This window comes from Archocentrus centrarchus, chromosome 14 (assembly GCF_007364275.1).
Source record: "Archocentrus centrarchus isolate MPI-CPG fArcCen1 chromosome 14, fArcCen1, whole genome shotgun sequence".
Lineage (NCBI taxonomy): Eukaryota > Metazoa > Chordata > Actinopteri > Cichliformes > Cichlidae > Archocentrus > Archocentrus centrarchus.
Window position 1 is genome coordinate 31,338,495 of NC_044359.1, and position 19,368 is coordinate 31,357,862.

At 40.4% G+C, this 19,368-nt stretch overlaps 1 protein-coding gene across 2 annotated transcripts; it reads left to right on the forward strand.

Moving 5' to 3' along the window:
- Positions 1 to 2,655: 2,655 nt before the first annotated feature.
- LOC115792223 (transcription factor 7-like 1) lies at positions 2,656 to 6,762 on the forward strand. 2 transcript variants are annotated; one of them, XM_030746676.1, is made up of 9 exons: positions 2,656 to 2,791; positions 3,353 to 3,699; positions 4,146 to 4,220; positions 4,465 to 4,526; positions 4,609 to 4,665; positions 4,869 to 5,028; positions 5,162 to 5,269; positions 5,386 to 5,428; positions 5,887 to 6,762. In XM_030746676.1, exons 2-9 carry the CDS (start codon positions 3,397 to 3,399, stop codon positions 6,399 to 6,401), a joined length of 1,323 nt encoding a protein of 440 aa, XP_030602536.1. In that variant the 5' UTR covers positions 2,656 to 2,791; positions 3,353 to 3,396; the 3' UTR covers positions 6,402 to 6,762. The 2 variants fall into 2 exon arrangements, with proteins under 2 accessions (XP_030602536.1, XP_030602537.1); XM_030746677.1 differs by lacking the exon at positions 4,609 to 4,665.
- Positions 6,763 to 19,368: the final 12,606 nt, after the last annotated feature.

Consider the following 19,368-nt stretch of genomic DNA (forward strand, 5'->3'; position numbering starts at 1 on the left):
CTCCAGGTCACACTCTCTCCCTCTCATACTTTGTGTCTTCATCTACTCTCCTCTCAGTCTCTTTTTCTATCCATCCTGCTCTTTTCACTGTTGTCCCCTACTGTCCTCTCTGTATCTTTCTTTCTCTCATACCCACTTCTCTCCCACCAGTGTAATTTCACACACACACCTTTTAAAAAGGTGTCTTTATCTCTTGGTCTTAATGAGTTGTTCTCAATTCTTTTCTTCTACAATGTAATTTACAAAGATGTCATTCCTGTCTTCCTCCATTAGCATATCTTGTAGTATGTTTAGGATTGCTGTCCATGGATAGAAACAATGGGATAATTATTGTTTTTCTCTGTGAAAAGGCAGCTGAGGATCTGAGGCAGTCAGTAAAGCCAAAGTCGGATGTCAAGGGGTCAGTCATAAAGCAGTATAGTTGGAAGCATGAATTGTTTTTGCTGATGGGGCTGAATATTGACTAGAAGGGGGTGTTTCCAACAGCCGAAGGGTAAAGGGAGAGACGAGGTTAGGTTAGGAAAAGTTGGCCCTTTCTCATCCCTATCGTCCTCCCTCTAACCTTCCTCTTACTCCTACTGTCCTCTCTTAGGCCAATGCAAGACAGCTCACTTCTTCACAGGTGCTGAAAAGTTGAATCATTTCAGCTTGTCAATACTGCCCAGCACCTCCCCTGTTGACTACATCACAAGGTCAAGTTTTGTCACCAATTTGCAAAAAACTGGGCAAAACACAATGTGAGTCAGCTTCAGACTTAACGGGCTTGATGCACACAGTCCACCACTTCCATACACGAAGACTGCATCTTTATTTCCTGCACCATACTATTGTTTTAAGTGATTTATCAGGTGCCCAGGCTCAGAGAACAAAACTACTCCTTCAAAGGATAATTGTCAGATTTTTAATTGTCACCTTAGCGAAAAGTGCACAATATTCACGAGTAGTACTGCACACCTGATTATTCACTTAAACTTATAGTATATACAGGAAATAAAGGTCTTCCTGTCAGGAAGTAGTGGAGCTACTGCATCAAGTCTATTATTCCAGTGAAGAGTGCAAGAAGGAGAATAAACCTTACCCCTACAAGATCTTAGGAGAGAGAAGAGGTGAGTAGAGAAGGCGGAGGGTAGAAGAGAGGGAGAGGTGGTTGGAGAGGTTTTCCTCCTTTTCTTCAATTTGTTTTCCCTGCACCATCTTATTTGGCTCTTACAGCTACTGGCTATGTATTTACATCACTGATCTCTGAATCAAATCAGTGGGGGGTTCCTGGTTCTGTATTGTTAGATGTCTGTGTATTTTTAGTTGGCGTTTTGTTAACTGCATTTTTTTCTGGCAGGTCAAAGGCTTCATTGGGAAAAGTGCCGGCTCTGCAGTGTCCCCAGAAATCCCTCTGTCTTAAAGAAGCACAAACATTACCCTCAGTGGTGGATCAACCCATCAACAAGTGAGAACAAGACGACTGCTGTAAAGGATGATTGTCAAAGTTTTTAATTGTTGTTGTCATCTTGATTGAAAAGTCCACGGTTTGAGAGTAGACTGTGTATAATCTCATGTTAACAAGAACACAAAATGCATCCTTATGACTTTTTCTTTTTTTTCCAGGCTTTTAGGAGGTCATCAAAGGTCTTAAGGTCATTGTTATCTTGAACATGCATCCATCTCATTCTCATGAACGCATATATGCAGCGCTTTAAAGAAATACCTTCAAATTAACATTCAGTTGGCCTGAGGATGAGCTGCTTAGATTTTGGTGTTCGAGGTTAGGGTCACACAGCTCATCATTCTGTCCTCTTTCTGTTCCAGGACATTGAATCCAGAGAGGCTGAGGCAGATGCAGCAGAGAAGAGCATGGGCATCTACACTGTCCGAGCAGAGGGTCATGGTCCTGATGGTCCAGGTAATGGATGCTTTGCTGATGTTGGTGTTGTGCTGGAAGGCGTGGAAGTTCTCCATAACCTGCAGAGTCTCAGCCATGCCTGTGTGATGCTTTATGGGCTGATCTACGCACTCAACCTGAGCTGTCCAAAAAACCTGAAGCGTACATTCGAGGTGTACCAGAAAATCCTGGTAAATTCTGGAAAAGTACAGCTCAGACTACATTTGTCTTTGTTTCCAGATTTAGTAGGAGCTAGTTATGTGTTTAAAAGATATTTAATCTACACAAAGTACCTCAGATGGTGTAATTTCATGTCTTTAAGGTTTAATGTTAATAAAGCTGTTGAATCAACAAGGTGGTCTGATTGTTCTTATGCATCATTAAGATTGTACTGCATGGAAAGGAACTGCATTAATGTGATGCATTTTTGATTAATCTGGTTTATTACTTAAACATAAATAACATGTAATTCAATGAAATATATGCTATTTATTTTGTAACCTGATTAATACGCAATTCAAACAATATACTTTATCTCTTTGAAATAAATACACTTGTTATTATTAATCAAATTTAATTATACTTTAGTAATAGTAAATACATAAACCTGAGGATTATGCATATGAAAGAAAAAGGCTTTATTACACTAGGAGGTTGATCCGGCCATGATGAAGATAGTGGATGAGGAGATGCTGGAAACAGACAGGAGTGGAATGTAATGTTCAGAAGTGATGTTACCATAGCTGCTCTGCAGTGTTCTAGAACCTGAAACGTAAACACAGAATCTTTAAACTGACAAGATTCACTTCTCCAATGAACTTCACTGTGTGAGCACAAACTTCTTGGAGCAGCAGACGCCAACATTTTCCAAACAAATCTTTACAAGAAAGAAGAAATTTTCACTGAACATCTTTGGTGAGTACTTACATGGATGGTTTAAGGTCATTTAGGTTCATACAGTGGAACTTCTAAATGATACACGACTTGTTTAAGCCACAATTTGTGTTTGTGCTTAAATATTATCCCAAAATCTTGTGGCTAGCTGTTAGCTGTGTCCTTCAACCTGAACACAAAGTGTAGAAAGTTCAGGTTGAGTCACTGAGATGTTGTGTGATCGAGCACTGAATGAAGTTAAATGCATTATTTTAACAAATTAAAAGAAAAAATACAAGTATAACTGGGTACCTGCATGTGTAACAGTGCATTACATTTGACTCTGATCCTGTTACATAACAAAGTACACAGTAAGAACTGTGACTTGGTTTCAGTTAGTTTATGAATACAACACTTTTAAAGGGATTTGACTTCTTTATTTAAATACTTAAAGTTTTAGTTAAATCCTCTAAAACTAACTGATGTAGCTGGTACGTACACCTCGTTCCTACGTAATACTAGTCTGTAGTTTAGTCTGTGTGATGTACAAGATGTCAGTCCCATTTTAAGAGGATCAAAACATCCTATGAATGTGTGCCACAGGATCCCAGACAGACTTTGTATTTTTCTACACAAAGAGCACTGAGATGTACATCAGGCAAGAAACTGAACAGCATGTGGAGTGGATGGAGAGGGAAGGGTGTCACTCCAACCTTGAGGATATTTTACTCAACCTGTTGGAGCAATCACCAAATCCTCCACCTGCACCTTCTTCCCCTGCTGGGCCACCTCAGCCAGCAGCAGTCAGTCTGCCTGGAGGTTTTGGTGGTTGGACCATCCTGGGAGTAGGCCCTCCAGTAACTGAGCAGCAAGTTCCCCCAATAGCTGCTCCCTACACCATGGTGCCAGCTCACCTAAGCACTCAGCCAGGGACTGTTAGCCAGGGACAGGTAAGACATGCAGAGGTAGTGACAGGTGTGATTAGAGTTTTATTGATAGAGGTACTTAAAAGTGTTGGATGCTTCAGGCCGGATAAAAGAAAAAAGTCTGCTGTCACCTTCCTTGTATTTTACTGGTGTATAACTGTGGTGTGAAGCTTTGCTGATCATTAAATGTAATCACCGCCAGTGAGTCATAATTCAAAAGGAATAATTCAGGAGAGCAAAGTGAAGCTTTCAAGAACATTAAAAACTATGGATGAATGTAGTTTTATGCAGATGTTCTCCTCACACTGATCTCTGTACTTTGTGTTGTTCATGCAATCTTCTCTGAATCTGGTGAGGATTAGATCTCTCTGCACAGGCTGTTTGTTTCTGTGGTGTTCATCATGTGGTCTTTGAAATGCTGTACTTAGTGTCAGTATTATGGATTTTGAACCTTCTCCTTCCCTCCACAGAACCTGCTGAATCAGTGGCCTGCAAACGGCGTCCTCACAGCAGCCGCTGTTCCTCCTGCTGCTCCTTCAGACCCAGTAAGCTCCTGTTCTCACACTGTGCTCTTCCACATATTACTGACCTCTGTGAGCCTCAGCACAGACATTCAGGCACATTATGGTTATTCACCTGAATATTTCAGTCCTCCAGATGTGTTTTCATCTCACAGATGTCACATGTTCAGTTTCAGTGTCTTAAAAAGAGGATAAATTCTGCCATGTGATGGATAAATGATACTATTGCAGCTTGTCTCATCACCTGTTCTGTGCTTTGTGTTTCCAGTGTTCCCGTGTCCTCCAGATTCCTGATTCCATGACCCAGTACCTGCATCCTATTGGAGTACTGTAAGTAAAACACACGTGTAAACACAGCTGCTGAACATCTGTACCTTCATTATCTCATATCTGTCTCTCTGTATCTGTGTAGAAACGGTGTGTTGGTGTGTGATTTTGCTGCTCCTCCAATCAACACACCCTCTCCAAAGTAAGTTTGCTCTGCTGCTTTTAGACTTTTTTTTTGAGTTTGACTGTCATTTATCTGCAGATGCCTGCATGAATTATTGTAATCAGCCTCCTTTAATCGAGCTTTGATTCAGCTTCACAGCTTTACTTGTGTTTTTAAAATACTTTCCTCACAGTTGTACACAGTGGTAACTTGTGCTCTTACTCTGTGTTTTACTCCTGTAGAAAGAGGAAGCGTCATGAGCATCAGGATGATGAGGACCGGGTGTATGTGAAGAAGCCACCCAATGCCTTCATGCTGTTTTTGAATGAGGAGAGGCCAAAGGTCAAGGCTGAACTGATTAACAGCAGTAGTGCAGCAGTCAATGCCGTTGTGGGAGAGAGGGTAAGTGTGTAACTCTGCATAGATTTATGCATCTGTTAATGTTTGATGCTCATGTTTGTGCATGTGTACCAGCTGTCCTGTAGTTATGTGTAGTAGCAGTGTGGATGCTGACAGTGTGTTCTTCTGTCCACAGTGGAAGTCGCTGCCAAAGGCCCAACAGGCAAAATACTACGAGCAGGCAGAGGAGGAAAGGATGCTCCACGCCCAACAACATCCGCAGTGGTCCAGCAAAGATAACTATGTAAGTCCAAAGTGAAAGCATACAAGTCACACATGTCCACATCACTGCATTGAAGCACTGTCACTGCACAGTTTGAATCAGCTCACGGCTCACATGTCTAATGTGTTTGTTTTCAGGCCAAAAAGAGGAGGAGAATCCGAAGGTCCGCCTGCAGCACAGGTAAGAGAAGATTTCTGGAAACCACAGTGATTTTTTTTTCATGTGAAATGTGATGAAAACCAGTCAAAAATGGAATCTCACTGGATCAGATCGAAGACAGTAAATTCTGTGCATTGCAACAGATGACAAATATATTTGTGAAATATTTGTAAGCCTTACTGAAACTTGTTGAGCAGTTTGAATGCTACTGAACATTCAAATTAAAACAAGAGAAACCTGCTCACTCAGACCTTCAGGTGAAGGTCAGGGTTATTACAGATGTTCAAAACACTAAATTTTACTACCAGAACTGCCTGATGTCCAGAAGACCTGAAGTCACTGTGACTTTCATATCAAATGTCAATTTAATCAATATTTCTATTAAATGCTTCTTACTGCAGGTTTAGGAATCAAAGGTTTGTCTTGGAGGTGTATTTAAAAGTCTCAGAAGACTCACTGCATTTTTGTTTGTGTTGCAGCATCTGCACCGACACCTGTGCAGGAGGTTCAACAGGCCAGTGTGCCTGTGTGTGGCACGCTCCACGTGCCGCAAGAAAATCAGACCCTCCCTGCTTCTCAGGCTTCCTCCCCGCCACAGCAGCTCAGGAGTCCTTCCTTCATCACCGAGACTCCTGCAATAGGTTTGAGCTCAGCCCCTTCATCTACATCATCGGCTGCCTTTGCTGAACCCATTGAACCTGAAAGTGAGGCAACCTCACTCAGCAAGGCAGGAGTAGAACTATTGTCTCTCAGTGAAGACCTTGATGCCTGCCTTCCTGCCATGCAGCCTCAGGAGCCTTTCTTTCTTCTCTCTGACTGTCACACTGAGCATGAGATCAGCTCCAATACTCTTGTGGATGCCTCTCTATCCACATTAGCGTCCGCTGAAGCTGCACCAGTTCAACCCACGGCCACTTTGTTCAGCAATCCTGAAGAGGATCTCTTATCTTTTCTGAGCCAGTCTGAAGTAGACTTTCTCTACTCTAGACTTTAGTCACTTCTGGCTTTTGGCTTTCTAAAGGAAAGTCAATTCAAATTCAACTACTTTCCACAATCTCTCTGCACTATACAAGTTTCACTGGTGTTAGCTATGTTTCCTGAAGACAGATCCCTGCTATTCTTGACTCCTTTCTCTCTATTCTATCTTTTTCTTTATTGTACCTTCCATATTTTAGTTGTTAAATTTCCATATTTTTACTTGTTAAGTTTCCTGTCTTTGTTGCTAAATTTTCCATATTTTACTTGCTAAATATCCATATTTTTAGTTGTTAAATTTCCATATTTTTACTTGTTAAGTTTCCTTTATTTGTTGCTAAGTTTTCCATATTTTTAGTTGTTAAATTTCCATATTTTTAGTTGTTAAATTTCCACATTTTACTTGTTAAATTTCCATATTTTTACTTGTTAAGTTTCCTTTCATTGTTGCTAAGTTTTCCATATTTTTAGTTGTTAAATTTCCACATTTTACTTGTTAAGTTTCCATATTTGTAATTGTTAAGATCCTTGTTTAGTTGCTAAGTTTTCCATATTTTTAGTTGGTAAATTTCCATATTTGTAGTTGTTAAATTTCTATATTTTACTTGTTAAATTTCCATATTTTTAGTTGTTAAGTTTCCTTTCTTTGTTGCTAAGTTTTCCATATTTTTAGATGTTAAATTTCCACATTTTACTTGTTAAGTTTCCATATTTGTAATTGTTAAATTTCCATATTTTTAGTTGTTAAGTTTCCTTTCTTGGTTGCTAAGTTTTACATATTTGTGGTTGTTAAATTTCCATATTTTTAGTTGTTAAATTTCCATATTGTTAGTTGTTAAGTTTCTTTTCTTTGTTGCTAAGTTTTCCATATTTTTAGCTGTTAAATTTCCATATTTCTAGTTGTTAAGATCCTTGTTCAGTTGCTAAGTTTTCCATATTTTTTAGTTGTTAAGTTTCCTTCATTCTTTTGATGGAAAAATAAACGCAACTGAAAATGAATTGAGCGCCTCCTGCAATTTTCATTAAAAGAAAGCACGAGTTTCATTTTAGAAATTCAACATGGACCAGCTCTTTATCCTCTCCAGGATATTCGAGTGTGCGTGGGAGTTTGCCCAACCAGTCTACATGTGCTTTGTGGACTTGTAGAAGGCATTCGACTGCAAACAGTGTGACTGGCCTCTCTCTTGGAGAGAGGGTGAGGAGTGCGGCCATTCGGGAGGGGCTCAGAGTAGAGCCGCTGTTCCTCCACATGGAGAGGAGCCAGTTGAGGTGGCTCGGGCATCTGACCAGTGATGGGAATTCCGGCTCTTTTCAGAGAGCTGGCTCTTTAGGCTCGGCTCCCAAAGAAGAGCTGGCTCTTTCAGCTCCCAAGTGGCTCCTCAGATTTTACTTTAAAAAAGGTGTCAAATGAAGTACTAATGTAAAAACATACATTATGTCAAATGTTTCTTTATATACTCAACATAGAATAGAGTGCTCCAAATACAAATTATAAAACAAAAGACTGACACTCAGAAAAACCAAGAGCCTTTGAGGGGTTGATCCTGTTTTTCCTACCTGATATAACCTGCCCTGTTTTGTTCTTCTAATTGCTATACACAAACAGCAGCAGAAACATACCGGTCGGTTGGTTTTAGTTAAATGTTAAAGAGTAAAGGAGCTTTAAGTTAATAGTAACTCTGCTGTGGCTGTCAGTGAAGGCTGATTTTAGATGAGACTATACATATTAAATAATAACCGCGGTGGCGTGGTGGTTAGCACTGCTGCCTCACAGTAAGAATAACATCTAGAAGCTCTGGGTTTGATTCCACCTTGGCCCAGGTCTCTCTCCCTCTCTCTGTGTGGAGTTTGCATGTTCTCCCCGTGTCTGCGTGACATGCACTTACTGGGGTTAGGTTCACTGGCAACTCTAAATTGCCCATAGGTGTGAGTGTGGATGTTGTCTGTCTCTCTATGTTTGCCCTGCGACAGGCTGGCGACCTGTACAGGGTGTACCCTGCCTCTCGCACTATGTCAGCTGGGATAGGCTCCTTGTTTTCATTTGTAGGTGTGTTGTTATTTTTAGCTCTGGAGAAAATTAAAAGAAAAAAAATATATAAAAAAATACACTTTCACAATTTGAGAATAGATCTTGAAAACAGATTTTTTAGGATCAATTTACCATATATGGCAGTCCTTTCTATTTCCTTTTAAGTGAATTTACTTTTGCATCCATATTACCCCATTGAGTAGTAAAAGTAATCCAAACAACAATTAAGGCAACTTAATAGCATAATAAGAGCTGTTCCAGTTCACCAAAAACTAAGGAAAGGAGCTTCAGCACTTTCTTTAGCACAGGATACACTGGGAGCATCCTTTATGAAAGGAGAGAAGAAAGGATTGTCCCATCAGTCATTCTGATGAACTATCCGGCCCCTCATGAAAACAATCGACATAATAAGCAAAGAGTTGCAGATCATGCAAATGATCTGATGACAGACCACCTCCTTGCCAAAACGCCCTCTTTATGAGCAATGAAGCCAAATCTGAAAAGGATGTAAAATGATTTGAAAGAAGCCCAGAGGATGAAGAATGCACTGAGGTTAACTTCACTGAGGTGAAAGTTAGTGGCACGTCGCACATCAAGCACTTCCTCTTACGGACTGATGTCACTGATGCGAGGTCATAGCCTCGGGGAGCTGACTGCAAATATTCCAGCCCCTTTAGTTTAGAACAGACAAAACGACCTCTGTCCAGGAGTGTCAAGGTATAGGTGCATGCAGTACTAAGAGGACAGAGATGTAGCCTTTAGCCATGAAAGGCCTTAAAAGTAATCAATACTATCTTATTGTTGAATCATTTCTAGCTGCCCACATGGCAGCTGTATCCCAGTTCAGCCTCAGCTTCTGATGATGCAGCATCTGAAAGTGTTGTTTGGTATCAGATCAATACAATTCAATTCAAACACATTTTATTGACTTGACAGTTTTTAAAATCAGTATTGGAAAATCATCAAAAACAAAACCAATTTAGTGACATGTCACAAAAACAGAAAAAAGAACAAGATTATAACACACAGAATAATACATATGATTAATTCAGTTTTGTTTGTTCCAATTTAATGAAATATTAATCTAAATAAATTACACACAATATATTGTCAAGAGTATTCTGCCTTCACACACATGACAATGAGTGAATTCCCATTGTTAATGCATAATGTTTAATATGAAGCTGGCCCACCCTTTGCAGCTACAACAGCTTCAACTCTTCTGGGAAGGCTTTCCACATGGTTTAGGAGTGTGTTTATGGGAATTTTTGACCATTCTTTCAGAAGTGCATTTGTGAGGTCAGACACTGACTTTGGATGAGAAGGCCTGGCTCACAGTCTCCGCTCTAATTCATCCCATTTGCTATTGGGTTGAGGTCAAGTTCTTCCACACCAAACTTCCACATCTGTATCTTTATGGACCTGCTTTATGCACTGGTGTGCAGTCATATTGGAACAGGAAACTGTTCCCACAAACTTGGGAGCATGAAATTGTCCAAAATGTCTTGGTATGCTGAAGCATTAAGGGTTCCTTTCACTGGAACTAAGGGACCGAGCCCAACTCCTGAAAAACAACTCCACACACACTTTGTCACTCCGGAGAACACGTCTCCGCTGCTCTAGAGTCCAGTAGCAGCGTGCTTTACACCACTGCATTGCACTTGGTGATGTGAGACTTGGATGCAGCTGCTCGGCCATCAAAACCCATTCCATGAAGCTCTTTATACTCCGTTATTTCACATGGCCTACCACTTCATGGCTCAGCTGCTGTCATTCCCAATCACGTCCACCTTGTTATAATACTACTAACAGTTGACTCTTGAATATTTAGTAACGAAGAAATTTCACGACTGGACTTGTTGCACAGGTGGCATCCTATCACGGTACCACGCTGGAATTCACTGAGCTCCTGAGAGCGACCCATTCTTTCACACGTTTGTAGAAGCAGTCTGCATGCCTAAGTGCTTGATTTATACACCTGTGGCTGTAAGTTCCAAGGCAACCAGTCACATATGTTGTACACCTTATAAGTTACTTTTAATTTAAAGCTCACAAATAACTCTTTCTTTTGATAATGACCATTTAACCTTTGTACATGTATATTTTCATCATTTCTTTTTCATCATGTTTCTCCTCCTCCTCTTCATCTTCCTCCTCCACAGCTGCTCTCTCCTCCCTCATTTCCACCTTATCCTCTTCGTCCTCACCTCAAGTCACATATCCTGAGCTGAAGTCAGGGCTCTAATACATGAAAGCTTGAATAAACATGTATTTATTCCCAATATTGTTGCAATAACCTATTGTCAGCAGGTTAGACTCTCCTGTCTCTGGACAGGTGTCAGTGATCCAGCTCAACAACAACAGCTGTTTATAAGCTAACATGCCAGCTGATGCTAGGCGTGAGTTTCTGAAAAATCACACTTTCCCTCTGATGAACAGCATGATTATATTCTCACATTGTATGAGTTTATTAGCTAAGTGTCCAATTCCAACACTTCAAAAACGTTTCACTAGCTACTGAAGGACATGAGTTTTTATGAAGCTTCAAGTACATTCATGGTATATGTTTGCCCTTACCATCACACATTTATTTGCCTGAGGAACTTTGTCTTAGACTGGAAAATAAACTGATTAAAAATATACAAGTAAATATTGTTTGGTTTCAGCCAAGAACTGTTGGTTCTGGGCATGTCTCTAACTAACAGATTATCCCTAACAGACGCAAGCACTCTGTCTCGGCAACGGTCAGCCACTGATGGAGACTACACAAACGATAAAGGGAGACTCCGAGGTCATCTCAGGAAGCAGCTGCTGAACTTCTCTGTTTTCCACATTTTGTTTTGTATAACGATGTAACCAAGATTAATAAGCTTTGACTATATGAAACTGAGTTCTTCATGTCATGTTCAGTAACACACTGGGCATGCCATGCGGTTCTGACCCAGATTAATCTGTAAACTGTATGAAAATGGTTAATTAAATTTAATAATTGGACTCCTTATTCCGTTGTTTTATCTCGATAAACGATAAACGAACACACAGAAACCTAAAAGGCTTAAGCAGCAGCTCGTATTTTTTTTAAATTTCTTCAGACGGTGAAGCCATTAGATACTTTGATCCCATTATTGTGTTTAACAGCAGAAAGAAAAAATACAACACACAGTTATTAAACATCAAAGTGAGAGTGCCAACGATGAACGAAACGATACGTATAGAAACAAACATAGATAACATATAAAACCATAGGCAAGGAAGAGTTATATTAAGGCTGACATTGTACAAGAGAGTACAGCAAATTGCATTAATAAATAATATGTTTACACTATAAATCAGAATATGTACACAAAGAATCCAGAAGACAGCAGCAAGAGGATATATTACAAAAGTTTGTGTGTGGGATCTAATGTCCTGACAGGTGTGTTCACCTGTCACAGAAAGAAGAGTTCTTACACAGTTTTAGGGAGAACGGTAGGAATGATTTCCTGAAGCGTTCTGTATGGCAGCAAGGTTAAATCAGTCTGAAGGGGAAGGGACACTGCTGCATCATTAGTGTGGGGTGGAGTGGGTGAGATGGATTGTCCATAATAGAGAGCAGTTTGTTCAGTGACCTCCTGTCCCTCACTGACTCAAACAACAACAAATTCTGACCTCTGATGGTTCCAGGCTTGTGAATCAGTTTGTTGATCCTGCTGGCATCCCTGGCACTGATGCTGCTCCCCCAGCAGACAACAACAAAGTAGATATCACAGATTTGTAGAAGATCTCCAACATCTTTCTGCATACATCAAAGGATCTGAGCTTCCTTAGAAAGTATTCTCATCCCCTTCCTATACACAGCATCACTGTTGGTCCTCCAGTCCAGTCATTCAGGTGAACGCCCAGGTACCTGTAGCTGTCCACCATTTCCACGTCCTCCCCCAGGATGTTAATGGGCTTAGTCGCAGTTTTATTCCTCCGGAAGTCAACCACCCTCTCTTTTGTCTTACTGAAATTGAGAAGGAGGTGATTTCTGCTAGACCACTCCACAAAACTCCTCACCAGCTCGCTTTACTCCGACTCCTGCCCACACTTAATACACCCTATCATTGCAGTGTCATCAGAGAACTTGTGCAGGTGTCATGTTTCACTGTTGTACTGGAAATCTGAGGTGTACAAGGTAAACAGGAATGGAGATAGAACTGTCCCCTGTGGTGCCCCAGTATTGCTAACCACCACATCAGACAGAGTCCTCCCCACCCCCCAAGCCGTACAAACTGAAGCCTCTCTGATAGATAGTCAGCAATCCAGGAGACAGCAGAAGTGGTGACACCATCCTGAGCAGCAGTGGTTGTTGGATGGTATTAAAGGCACTAGAAAGAAAAAAACAAACATGATTCTCACCACTATTGCCACTAGCACTATCCAGGTGAGAGTGAGCACTCTGCAGCAGGTAACTAACTGCATCATCCACCCCAACACGAGGCTGGTAAGTAACCTGAAGAGGGTTGAGAGCATGTTTTACTGTACCTACAAGCTCTCTCCAGCATCTTCATGACATGCAATGTCAAGGCAACTGTCCTGAAATCATTAAGGCCAGAAGGAGTGACTTTCATTGGTATCAGCACTAAACACGATGTCTACTATAACACAGTACCTTTTCCTGCAGCACACTCAGGTTGAAGAGATACTGGGACTGATGCTCTCCGGGCCTGTAGCTTTGCAGTGGAAGCAACAACAATCTGAGTGGGTGAAGGTTTGTAGAGGGAGCAGAGCTTAGTATTACCGCTGCTGATACAGCAATCTGGCACTGGCTTGACGGAAGTTTCCATCTTTTATTGCCAGGATCTTAATCAGCATAACAGGTCAGTAAAGGACCACAGGTGTTCAATTACAGGGGTGGAGACCAATCATCTGATCCCGCCTCTGGAGCAAAAGCGTGGACTCTGTACACACACACACAGGTTCAATCTTCAAAAAAAAAAAAGAGATTTTAATGAGGTTTCTCATGTTAGAAAGTTTTCATGTAGCATGTGTATGTATTCATTACATGAGAAAGTCACTGAAATTAAAAGTTTCATATGAGGGAAAATTATTGGAAGGAGTAACAGGATGAGAGGACTGTGGCTGATGATTGCCACAGATTGGACAGGTAGCTGGGAACTTTTACATTTCAGGAAAAAGCGTTGAGTCAAGATAAATTCAACACAGCATCGACAGGCCTAGGGCTGAAATTCTACCTGAGACAGATCCCATATAAACATCTCTCTCTACTTTCCACAATCTCTCTGCACTATACAAGTTTCTTTGGTGTTAGCTATGTTTCCTGAAGACAGATCCCTGCTATTCTTGACTCCTTTCTCTCTGTTCTATCTTTATGTTTATTGTACCTCCACTCCAGCCTATTATGTCAATTTTATTGGTTACAATAAGGTGATTTGAATTTGAATGTGTGTGGTAGACCACAGCACAGGACTCCATGGAGCTGCAATGCATGTAAGCAAGATTTACATGCCACCGCACTCTACACAGTGGCAGTAGAGCAATTCACCATCTGAATAGCTGGCTGCTAATCACCAGATACAACACAAATGTACGGGCCAGCATAGATGAAAACATGCCAGGAACATGTAGAATTAATATAAATATCTTCTGAATAAAATCAATTTCCTTAATTCCATTATTAAATAATTTTTCCATTTTGAAAATGCATTCATGCTGTTGGTTGATGCTGCTGTGTTTTTCTTATCTTATCTGGACTGAATTTGAATATTGAAACAGATTCTTTTTTGGCTTGGTATTGTTACCCTTTTATTATTTTGCATCTGCCTGTTTTTAGAACATCCCTCCTATTCAGGGTGCACCCTACTGTAGGTGGAAGCTTGCTATTGGTGTAACACCACTAGAAAAGATCCAGTGTGTTCATGGACTCTGTTTCAGTCCCTGATGAAGGCTTGTGTGCTGACATGTGTTTTTTAGGTTAAACTTTACTGTGCCATGAGTATAAAGGCATTTTCATTTTTATTTGAAAAGACAGTTCCTTGGTGCTTTTTAATATTTCAACCTCAGTGATGACTGAAAATATAAGTTGAAGTAATTTTGTTGCCCCTGATACACATTTTTAAAAGAGGCCATGTTTAGAAAGAGATCATTGCTAGTTATGTGTTTAAAAGATATGTAATCTACACAAAGTGCTTCAGATGGTGTAATTTCATGTCTTTAAGGTTTAATGTTAATAAAGCTGTTGAATCAACAAGGTGGTCTGATTGTTCTTATGCATCATTAAGATTGTACTGCATAGAAAGGAACTGTGATGCATTTTTGATTAATCTGGTTTATTACTTAAGCATAAATGACATGTAATTCTATGAAATATATGCTATTCATTTTGTAACCTGATTATTATGCAATTCAAACAATATACTTTATCTCTTTGAAATAAATACACTTGTTATTATTAATCTAATTTAATTATACTTTAGTAATAGTAATACATAAACCTGAGGATTATACATATGAAAGAAAAAGGCTTTATTACACTAGGAGGTTGATCCGGCCATGATGAAGGTAGTGGATGAGGAGATGCTGGAAACAGACAGGAGTGGAATGTAATGTTCAGAAGTGATGTTACCATAGCTGCTCTGCAGTGTTCTAGAACCTGAAACGTAAACACAGAATCTTTAAACTGACAAGATTCACTTCTCCAATGACCTTCACTGTGTGAGCACAAACTTCTTGGAGCAGCAGACGCCAACATTTTCCAAACAAATCTTTACAAGAAAGAAGAAATTTTCACTGAACATCTTTGGTGAGTACTTACATGGATGGTTTAAGGTCATTTAGGTTCATACAGTGGAACTTCTAAATGATACACGACTTGTTTAAGCCACAATTTGTGTTTGTGCATAAATATTATCCCAAAATCTTGTGGCTAGCTGTTAGCTGTGTCCTTCAACCTGAACACAAAGTGTAGAAAGTTCAGTTTGAGTCACTGAGATGTTGTGTGATCGAGCACTGAATGAAGTTAAATGCATTATTTTAACAAATTAAAAGAAAAAATACAAGTATAACTGGGTACCTGCATGTGTAACAGTGCATTACATTTGACTCTGATCCTGTTACATAACAAAGTACACAGTAAGAACTGTGACTTGGTTTCAGTTAGTTTATGAATACAACACTTTTAAAGGGATTTGACTTCTTTATTTAAATACTTAAAGTTTTAGTTAAATCCTCTAAAACTAACTGATGTAGCTGGTACGTACACCTCGTTCCTACGTAATACTAGTCTGTAGTTTAGTCTGTGTGATGTACAAGATGTCAGTCCCATTTTAAGAGGATCAAAACATCCTATGAATGTGTGCCACAGGATCCCAGACAGACTTTGTATTTTTCTACACAAAGAGCACTGAGATGTACATCAGGCAAGAAACTGAACAGCATGTGGAGTGGATGGAGAGGGAAGGGTGTCACTCCAACCTTGAGGATATTTTACTCAACCTGTTGGAGCAATCACCAAATCCTCCACCTGCACCTTCTTCCCCTGCTGGGCCACCTCAGCCAGCAGCAGTCAGTCTGCCTGGAGGTTTTGGTGGTTGGACCATCCTGGGAGTAGGCCCTCCAGTAACTGAGCAGCAAGTTCCCCCAATAGCTGCTCCCTACACCATGGTGCCAGCTCACCTAAGCACTCAGCCAGGGACTGTTAGCCAGGGACAGGTAAGACATGCAGAGGTAGTGACAGGTGTGATTAGAGTTTTATTGATAGAGGTACTTAAAAGTGTTGGATGCTTCAGGCCGGATAAAAGAAAAAGTCTGCTGTCACCTTCCTTGTATTTTACTGGTGTATAACTGTGGTGTGAAGCTTTGCTGATCATTAAATGTAATCACCGCCAGTGAGTTCATAATTCAAAAGGAATAATTCAGGAGAGCAAAGTGAAGCTTTCAAGAACAATAAAAACTATGGATGAATGTAGTTTTATGCAGATGTTCTCCTCACACTGATCTCTGTACTTTGTGTTGTTCATGCAATCTTCTCTGAATCTGGTGAGGATTAGATCTCTCTGCACAGGCTGTTTGTTTCTGTGGTGTTCATCATGTGGTCTTTGAAATGCTGTAACTTAGTGTCAGTATTATGGATTTTGAACCTTCTCCTTCCCTCCACAGAACCTGCTGAATCAGTGGCCTGCAAACGGCGTCCTCAACAGCAGCCGCTGTTCCTCCTGCTGCTCCTTCAGACCCAGTAAGCTCCTGTTCTCACACTGTGCTCTTCCACATATTACTGACCTCTGTGAGCCTCAGCACAGACATTCAGGCACATTATGGTTATTCACCTGAATATTTCAGTCCTCCAGATGTGTTTTCATCTCACAGATGTCACATGTTCAGTTTCAGTGTCTTAAAAAGAGGATAAATTCTGCCATGTGATGGATAAATGATACTATTGCAGCTTGTCTCATCACCTGTTCTGTGCTTTGTGTTTCCAGTGTTCCCGTGTCCTCCAGATTCCTGATTCCATGACCCAGTACCTGCATCCTATTGGAGTACTGTAAGTAAAACACACGTGTAAACACAGCTGCTGAACATCTGTACCTTACATTATCTCATATCTGTCTCTCTGTATCTGGTAGAAACGGTGTGTTGGTGTGTGATTTTGCTGCTCCTCCAATCAACACACCCTCTCCAAGTAAGTTTGCTCTGCTGCTTTTAGACTTTTTTTTTTGAGTTTGACTGTCATTTATCTGCAGATGCCTGCATGAATTATGTAATCAGCCTCCTTTAATCGAGCTTTGATTCAGCTTCACAGCTTTACTTGTGTTTTTAAAATACTTTCCTCACAGTTGTACACAGTGGTAACTTGTGCTCTTACTCTGTGTTTTACTCCTGTAGAAAGAGGAAGCGTCATGAGCATCAGGATGATGAGGACCGGGTGTATGTGAAGAAGCCACCCAATGCCTTCATGCTGTTTTGAATGAGGAGAGGCCAAAGGTCAAGGCTGAACTGATTAACAGCAGTAGTGCAGCAGTCAATGCCGTTGTGGGAGAGAGGGTAAGTGTGTAACTCTGCATAGATTTATGCATCTGTTAATGTTTGATGCTCATGTTTGTGCATGTGTACCAGCTGTCCTGTAGTTATGTGTAGTAGCAGTGTGGATGCTGACAGTGTGTTCTTCTGTCCACAGTGGAAGTCGCTGCCAAAGGCCCAACAGGCAAAATACTACGAGCAGGCAGAGGAGGAAAGGATGCTCCACGCCCAACAAACATCCGCAGTGGTCCAGCAAAGATAACTATGTAAGTCCAAAGTGAAAGCATACAAGTCACACATGTCCACATCACTGCATTGAAGCACTGTCACTGCACAGTTTGAATCAGCTCACGGCTCACATGTCTAATGTGTTTGTTTTCAGGCCAAAAAGAGGAGGAGAATCCGAAGGTCCGCCTGCAGCACAGGTAAGAGAAGATTTCTGGAAACCACAGTGATTTTTTTTTCATGTGAAATTTGATTGAAAACCAGTCAAAAATGGAATCTCACTGGATCAGATCGAAGACAGTAAATTCTGTGCATTGCAACAGATGACAAATATATTTGTGAAATATTTGTAAGCCTTACTGAAACTTGTTGAGCAGTTTGAATGCTACTGAACATTCAAATTAAAACAAGAGAAACCTGCTCACTCAGACCTTCAGGTGAAGGTCAGGGTTATTACAGATGTTCAAACACTAAATTTTACTACCAGAACTGCTGATGTCCAGAAGACCTGAAGTCACTGTGACTTTCATATCAAATGTCAATTTAATCAATATTTTCTATTAAATGCTTCTTACTGCAGGTTTAGGAATCAAAGGTTTTGTCTTGGAGGTGTATTTAAAAGTCTCAGAAGACTCACTGCATTTTTGTTTGTGTTGCAGCATCTGCACCGACACCTGTGCAGGAGGTTCAACAGGCCAGTGTGCCTGTGTGTGGCACGCTCCACGTGCCGCAAGAAAATCAGACCCCTCCTGCTTCTCAGGCTTCCTCCCCGCCACAGCAGCTCAGGAGTCCTTCCTTCATCACCGAGACTCCTGCAATGGGTTTGAGCTCAGCCCCTTCATCTACATCATCGGCTGCCTTTGCTGAACCCATTGAACCTGAAAGTGAGGCAACCTCACTCAGCAAGGCAGGAGTAGAACTATTGTCTCTCAGTGAAGACCTTGATGCCTGCCTTCCTGCCATGCAGCCTCAGGAGCCTTTCTTTCTTCTCTCTGACTGTCACACTGAGGCATGAGATCAGCTCCAATACTCTTGTGGATGCCTCTCTATCCACATTAGGTCCGCTGAAGCTGCACCAGTCAACCCACGGCCACTTGTGTTCAGCAATCCTGAAGAGGATCTCTTATCTTTTTCTGAGCCAGTCTGAAGTAGACTTCTCTACTCTAGACTTTAGTCACTTCTGGCTTTTGGCTTTCTAAAGGAAAGTCAATTCAACTTCAACTACTTTCCACAATCTCTCTGCACTATACAAGTTTCACTGGTGTTAGCTATGTTTCCTGAAGACAGATCCCTGCTATTCTTGACTCCTTTCTCTCTATTCTATCTTTTCTTTATTGTACCTTCCATATTTTAGTTGTTAAATTTCCATATTTTTACTTGTTAAGTTTCCTGTCTTTGTTGCTAAATTTTCCATATTTTACTTGCTAAATATCCATATTTTTAGTTGTTAAATTTCCATATTTTACTTGTTAAGTTTCCTTTATTTGTTGCTAAGTTTCCATATTTTTAGTTGTTAAATTTCCATATTTTTAGTTGTTAAATTTCCACATTTTACTTGTTAAATTTCCACATTTTACTTGTAAGTTTCCATATTTGTAATTGTTAAATTTCCATATTTTTAGTTGTTAAGTTTTCCTTTCTTGGTTGCTAAGTTTACATATTTGTGGTTGTTAAATTTCCATATTTTTAGTTGTTAAATTTCATAATTGTTAGTTGTTAAGTTTCTTTTCTTTGT

What these genes read in the sequence shown, in the direction of transcription:
- LOC115792223 (XM_030746676.1), top strand. Translation starts at nt 3,397, where the DNA reads ATGTACATCAGGCAAGAAACTGAACAGCATGTGGAGTGGATGGAGAGG. An exon ending in GGACTGTTAGCCAGGGACAG is followed by an intron (nt 3,700 to 4,145) that starts GTAAGACATGCA and finishes TTCCCTCCACAG; the next exon opens with AACCTGCTGAATCAGTGGCC. An exon ending in GGTCCAGCAAAGATAACTAT is followed by an intron (nt 5,270 to 5,385) that starts GTAAGTCCAAAG and finishes GTTTGTTTTCAG; the next exon opens with GCCAAAAAGAGGAGGAGAAT.